The sequence below is a fragment of the Galeopterus variegatus genome, unplaced genomic scaffold (genome assembly GCF_000696425.1).
Source record: "Galeopterus variegatus unplaced genomic scaffold, G_variegatus-3.0.2 Scaffold14774, whole genome shotgun sequence".
Classification (NCBI taxonomy): Eukaryota; Metazoa; Chordata; class Mammalia; order Dermoptera; family Cynocephalidae; genus Galeopterus; species Galeopterus variegatus.
Window position 1 is genome coordinate 18,218 of NW_007740885.1, and position 7,047 is coordinate 25,264.

General features: G+C 44.4%; 1 protein-coding gene across 1 annotated transcript; it reads right to left on the bottom strand.

The window, feature by feature from the left end:
• Positions 1 to 695: 695 nt before the first annotated feature.
• LOC103582062 (protein FAM90A27P-like) lies at positions 696 to 3,315 on the bottom strand. Its single transcript, XM_008563745.1, has 4 exons — positions 3,196 to 3,315; positions 2,655 to 2,723; positions 2,296 to 2,454; positions 696 to 1,193 (listed from the first exon to the last, which is right to left on the bottom strand). Exons 1-4 carry the CDS (start codon positions 3,313 to 3,315, stop codon positions 696 to 698), a joined length of 846 nt encoding a protein of 281 aa, XP_008561967.1.
• Positions 3,316 to 7,047: the final 3,732 nt, after the last annotated feature.

Here is a 7,047-nt window from a genome sequence, read left to right on the forward strand (position 1 = left end):
GCCCCTCACTCAGCCAGTGAGCAGGAACCAGTCTGTATGTGGGATCCGAACCCTTGGCGGGAGCACCGCCACGCTCCCAAGCGGCGCACTGTAGCAATGCACCACCGGGCCACCCCAGGGGGTTCCACCATCTGCACACACACCACAGCTGGGGCAACACTGATTCACTGGACACAGCTGCTTCTTGACTCCTCAGACTTTCAGTGACTTCTAAGTCATGTGAGGCTTGAGGCTGTCTTCTTTGCCACAGGGGGTCCCACTCTCAGTCACAGTTCTTAGAGGAGAAAGAGAGCAGAAGGTCCTCACAGAGGACACTCACTGGGACATGGGGACGCTGACCCTCAGACTCCTTTAAGACCTGAGGGCTCTGACCATCAGGTATAGACTTCCCAGGAAGATTGGATGTGGGAGCAGAGCTGAACCTGGAGCTCTGCCATTCTTTGTCCCAGCTCCTGAAGACAGTTCTGCCGGGCTTGCCTGGGACACGACAGGATGGTGGAGGCTGGAAGACAGTGCAGTCCTGAACTGGGCTCAAGCAAGTGAGCCAGGTGCAGGCTCGAGGTCAATGCTGGACTTCAGGGTTGATATCTTTGTGTCCTCCTTCAGCACCTGTTTGTGTCCAAGTACACGTGGACTGGAGGAAGCTGGGGAGCCTGGATAGCCCCAGATCAGGTAACTGAATGCTCAGCTTGGGGTCAGGAAGGAGTGAGTCTTGCTTTCTTTGGGTGGTTCTGGCAAGCCTGGATGGGGACCTGGGCAGACCTCTTGCCTGGTGGCTGAATTCTGAGTTTGAAGTCCTGGCCACACTTTTGTCCAGCAGGCTGTGGACTGGGCTTTGAATCCACATGAGGACGTTTGATTTGTGCCTGGGGGTTAAAGACATGACACTGGGCAAGTGTCTTCATGGCAGACAGGGGAACATCAGGAGAGAAAACATCAGGCCTGTGGGCTGTTGACCTAGCACTAAGAGCTGGGTATCGGCAGAAGTTCTTTAGAGCAGGGCAGAGGGAGTCACAAAAGTTCACCTCATGTCCTTTGGCTGGTCCACAAGGGCTCAGCTCATGCATTTTGTTGTGAGACTGTGTAGGGCAGAATGATCCTGTATCAGGTGTCTTCACAGGTGGTGGATCTGTGGGAACAGGGCTCTGGGCAGGTCTCCTGGTCATTTGGACAGGCAATGGCCTGGTAGAATGCTATGGGAGAAGAAACCTCACATTAGACACGTCAAGAGTCAGAATTATCAAACTATCAAGTAGAGAACTGACATATTTAACACAATCAAAATAGAAAATGTATTTATAAAGTAAGCAGACTAAGGCAAAGAAAATGGCAAACTAATATAATAAATAGGGTAAAAATAAATACGTTAGAATTTCTTCTAAATCAGGATCAAAATAGAAGACAACCCAATATAATGAGACAGTACATATGAAATTAAATTTCACAGAAAATGCCATACACATGGTCATGGTACGTTTGCAGAGATTCTCACTTCAGGGGTGGTAAGGAGGAAAAAAATACAAGTGTGACTTTTTTTGTCTATCAGATATGAAGATAAAAAGATTCATTATACTGTCTGCTGTTAAGATCAAAAGAACAAAGCATTTCCCAACACAATGGAGACAACATAAATGGCAAATGTTTTTGAAGAGAAATTTGGGAGTACTAATAAAAATGTAAAAGATGCCTTATCTGGATATAAGATATATTCGTAGGAGGCAAAACACTTCGCACATGCACAAAAATGCTACCACTAGCATTTGTTGACCAATTTGCAAGGAATAACATAAAAAAAAAATTCCAGTAGTGAAACTGGAATATGAAAAGTACAAAAATAAAACAAGTCTCCAGTAGGCCAGCCTAAATTTGAACCTAAACCTGACACGTGAGGAGTACAGTAGTGAGGCACATCGGGGGGCCCAGAAGGGAAGGAGAGCAGGGAGGCAGGGCGAGACGCAGCCTCAGACAGGCACAAGCTTCCACCGGTTCCTGCCAGTCACTCTGCACCTTCTCCCGGGGGCTCATGGGAAATTTCTGTGGTAGAGATTTTCTCTGCTGCTCTTCTTGCCTGCAGAAGAAATCACGTTAACCACCTGAACGTGCCTGACCCTTCTGTCCATACCAGTGGCTGGGAAACAAAAATAACCTGCAGCCCAGTCCCAGCCCTTGTGTTGGGGTGTGGGAGACATTACAGCCTCTGTACACTTTGCTAAGGCTGCTTCTTCCCTTATCTCTGAAGCAGCCCTCACTTGCAGGAAGCTCCCCCTTTGCTGCTGAGGTTTCAGCATTGAGTACTTTTGTGTCCACCCTGTTGCTGCTCTGCCTGCCAGTGCCACATTCCACGACAGTCCTCGGACCCTCCTCTTTAGGGGTTCTCAGCGCTAGAATGAGCTCTGAATGTGGACTCCTGGAAGTCAGGGAACTCTGGTCTGTTGTAGAGTTTTCTGTCTGTGCCTAGAACGGAGTGTACGGAAAGAGTAGAGGAGGAGCACAGCCTCCTTAGGTTCCAAGGCTCCAGGATCATTCTGACCCTGCGCGATCTTCACCTTTGTTTTTGCTCCTTCTCTCTGTCACTCTTGTTAAAGGGCCATGGAGTCTGGGGCTTCCTTGGGTTCAGGTTCTGCTTCTCCTTATTTGAGCCCAAGGGCCCCAACCCAGCACTTCATGGGACACTTCCTGTTACTCGCCCTGTGCCCAAAGGCTCCACAGTTCTTGCATTTCACCTGTGGGTGGAGGAAGAGTGGTCAGTAAGTCGGTAGCAATCGCAGGCAGCTTTTAAAGGTTAATATAAGGATTGATTTTTGGAGTTAGAAGTAATGTTGGAGGTCGGGGGGAGGACACATACACACCCATAGCCTGTTGATTGCCTGGTTTTCAAAATATTGTGGTCCTTCCCAGAGCCCATTTGGCAGAAGGATCCAAGGAGGAAGGACTTTTGTGTCTAAGGGTGATGATAATAAACGAGAGTTTAAGTATTGAACAAACACCAGGCTGGATGTGTTACTAAATAGGGAATGAGGTTGCTCCTCAGAGGCTCGGAATGAGCCTTCAGCCAGGTGAGGACAGCAGCAACCAGGCCAGCCTCGGATAAGCAAGAACCACTGAGTTATAGACACCTAGGTTTCCAAGCTTAAACCCACTCTCTGGGGTCCATGCAGACCTTTTGGTTGTTGAAAGTTCAAAGCCTCCACCTACCCCAGTTTCCTCCACCTCTGGTGGGGAAGCCCTCTGCCCCACAGGATCTTGCTGTGGCTTCTTCAGGTTCTTGGCATTATGGGGTCCTTGAGGCTGATGATGTATGTATTGACCTGCCATCTGCTTAATGTCTTTGGGCTTCTGGTCAGTCTTGCTTATTAATTGATTGTTGAATGAAAAGGACAAAACAACTTTATAAACATAACATAAAAATACTCCTGCTTTCATAATCCTATCTTCCCCAGTGGGATTGGGAAGGACTCACTGACCACTAAGTCACGCAAAATTATAATTTGCTCTTCTCATGAATTGATACCCCATTCCGTCGCATTTTGTGATTCTCTCCTAGCATTATCTGTTCCCTGAATAGGGCATTGCCTGAGAAAAGACCTCTTGATTTACAGACAGTGAAACTACATTTGCACCCTTGCATAAAAGAATCCTGGGTTCTAAGTTTTTTTCCAGCCACTCCCTATAAGCTTAAAGCCTCAAATAATATTTACCAAAGCCAATAGACGAACAGGCAAAATCTATTGGCTTTTTTCCCCTCACATATTTCTAGAAAAGCCACTATAGGCATCCTTCAGTATTCATAGGGAATTGGTTTTAGGACCTCTGTGCACACCAAAGTATGCAGATGCTCACGACCCTTAGATAAAATAACGGTATTTGCATATAACCTATGCACATCCTCCCGTATACTTTAAATCATCTCTAGATTACTTACAATACCTGATACAATGTAAGTGTTGTGTAAATACTTGGTATACTGTATTGTTTATAGAAAAATGAGAAGAAAAATAGTCTGTACAGTTCAGAACAGATGCAATTGTTTTTGAATATTTTTGATCCATGATTTGTTCAACCCCTGAATGCATAATCCACAGATATGGAGGGCCAACTGTATGTGCAAATTCACACCAGGCAACTCACAAATAAAAGCCTGTGTTCTGGTGAGGAACACACAAGACAGAAACCTCCAGGCATGTTCAGGCAGAAATCTATGACTCACAATCCTGCCTGCCCCCTTGGGAATCCCTCCAGCTCTGACCCACGTTACTCCCTGACATTTGTCTCACCTCTTCTCTTGGTCTCCATGTCTTTGTGAAATTGTGTGAGGCCAGTCCACTGAAGACCGGCATTTTTTAATTGATTCACAGTGGGCTCGTGCATCCTCTCTTGGCCTCAGAGGAAATCGTAGCAGAACCTCCACTGAGGCAACAACTATCCATTTTTCTGTCATCAAATCAATCTGATAAAGAGAAAAGAGAATCAAGATACAACTGGAGTTCTGCAGGCAAGAAGAGGCCTTGGGGTGAAAAAAAGATAAACTCCCAATTTCTTGAGTTTTTCAGTGTAATGCTAATGACCTCCAAATGGCACCAAGGGCAAAAGCCAAGAGTATAAGGGAAATGCTGGTGTTCCCAGGTGGGAACTAAGAGGCCTCAGCAGTTGCATAAACCTGTGTCCATCCTGCCAGATTGCATGTCCATTTTAATTGGTTGATGTTTTTGTATTGAGGTTGTTACACACAGAATATCACCACCCATCATGGGAGGAGAACTTGCCTNCTCCACCTCTGGTGGGGAAGCCCTCTGCCCCACAGGATCTTGCTGTGGCTTCTTCAGGTTCCTGGCATTATGGGGTCCTTGAGGCTGATGATGTATGTATTGACCTGCCATCTGCTTAATGTCCTTGGGCTTCTGGTCAGTCTTGCTTATTAATTGATTGTTGAATGAAAAGGACAAAACAATTTTATAAACACAACATAAAAATACTCCTGCTTTCATAATCCTATCTTCCCCAGTGGGATTGGGAAGGACTCACTGACCACTAAGTCACACAAAATTATAATTTGCTTTTCTCATGAATTGATACCCCATTCCGTCACATTTTGTGATTCTCTCCTAGCATTATCTGTTCCCTGAATAGGGCATTGCCTGAGAAAAGACCTCTTGATTTACAGACAGTGAAACTATATTTGCACCCTTGCATAAAAGAATCCTGGGTTCTAAGTTTTTTTCCTGCCACTCCCTATAAGCTTAAAGCCTCAAATAATATTTACCAAAGCCAATAGACGAACAGGCAAAATCTATTGACTGTTTTCCCCTCACATATTTCTAGAAAAGCCACTATAGGCATCCTTCAGTATTCATAGGGAATTGGTTTTAGGACCTCTGTGCACACCAAAGTATGCAGATGCTCACGACCCTTAGATAAAATAACGGTATTTGCATATAACCTATGCACATCCTCCCGTATACTTTAAATCATCTCTAGATTACTTACAATACCTGATACAATGTAAGTGTTGTGTAAATACTTGGTATACTGTATTGTTTATAGAAAAATGACAAGAAAAATAGTCTGTACAGTTCAGAACAGATGCAATTGTTTTTGAATATTTTTGATCCATGATTTGTTCAACCCCTGAATGCATAATCCACAGATATGGAGGGCCAACTGTATGTGCAAATTCACACCAGGCAACTCACAAATAAAAGCCTGTGTTCTGGTGAGGAACACACAAGACAGAAACCTCCAGGCATGTTCAGGCAGAAATCTATGACTCACAATCCTGCCTGCCCCCTTGGGAATCCCTCCAGCTCTGACCCACGTTGCTCCCTGACATTTGTCTCACCTCTTCTCTTGGTCTCCATGTCTTTATGAAATTGTGTGAGGCCAGTCCACTGAAGACCGGCATTTTTTATTTGATTCACAGTGGGCTCGTGCATCCTCTCTTGGCCTCAGAGGAATCGTAGCAGAACCTCCACAGAGGCAACAACTATCCATTTTTCTGTCATCAAATCAATCTGATAAAGAGAAAAGAGAATCAAGATACAACTGGAGTTCTGCAGGCAAGAAGAGGCCTTGGGGTGAAAAAAAGATAAACAAACTCCCAATTTCTTGAGTTATTCAGTGTAATGCTAATGACCTCCAAATGGCACCAAGGGCAAAAGCCAAGAGTATGAGGGAAATGCTGGTGTTCCCAGGTGGGAACTAAGAGGCCTCAGCAGTTGCATAAACCTGCGTCCATCCTGCCAGATTGCATGTCCATTTTAATTGGTTGATGCTTTTGTATTGAGGTTGTTACACACAGAATATCACCACCCATCATGGGAGGAGAACTTGCCTCTGCTCTGACCCTAGACTCTGCCTCCACCTCATTCCATCTACATCTCCCTTGACCCAGTATCTCCCATATTTACATCTCTTTTTGGGATCCCACACTGCTTTAAGAACTGCTTCCCCTGTTCCATCGAGAGAGTGTTGGGGTCCATCAGTGCTGGTCCTGTCCAGGGAATTCTGTTTTCCTGTGGAGGGGAGAAAATGAAATCATTGAATTCTTGATATCCCAGGAGTCTACTGGATGCTGGATACAGTATGCCCCTATCTCCCTTCTGTGCCCAACTTCTCACCTGTTACCCTCTTCTGAAACCTACGTGTGCATGTCCTCCTCCTAGTACCATACTACCCATATGAATGACAAAGAAGTTGATAAATCAAAACCAAATTTTGTTCACTAGACTTAGTGTGTTTGATATACATGGAATAAAGATTCCTTTTTTAGAGAACCTCATAGTATACCATAAAACACCTGGAAAAATTCATCATGTAACTGGCATCAAATATAATTCAATATATTAGAAAACTGAACATTTTAAGTTTGTACTACCCTTTTGTCACACTTTGACAAAGTGAGATATAACTATATTATTTAACTTCTTTACACTATAAAGTATGTTTTAACTTATGAAACACATTTCATGAAATTCCTGAAATCAAATTTCTTAATATCAAATGTGAGATTCAAATGGAAAATATAAGTGGTTAAGAAAATAAAAGATGCGA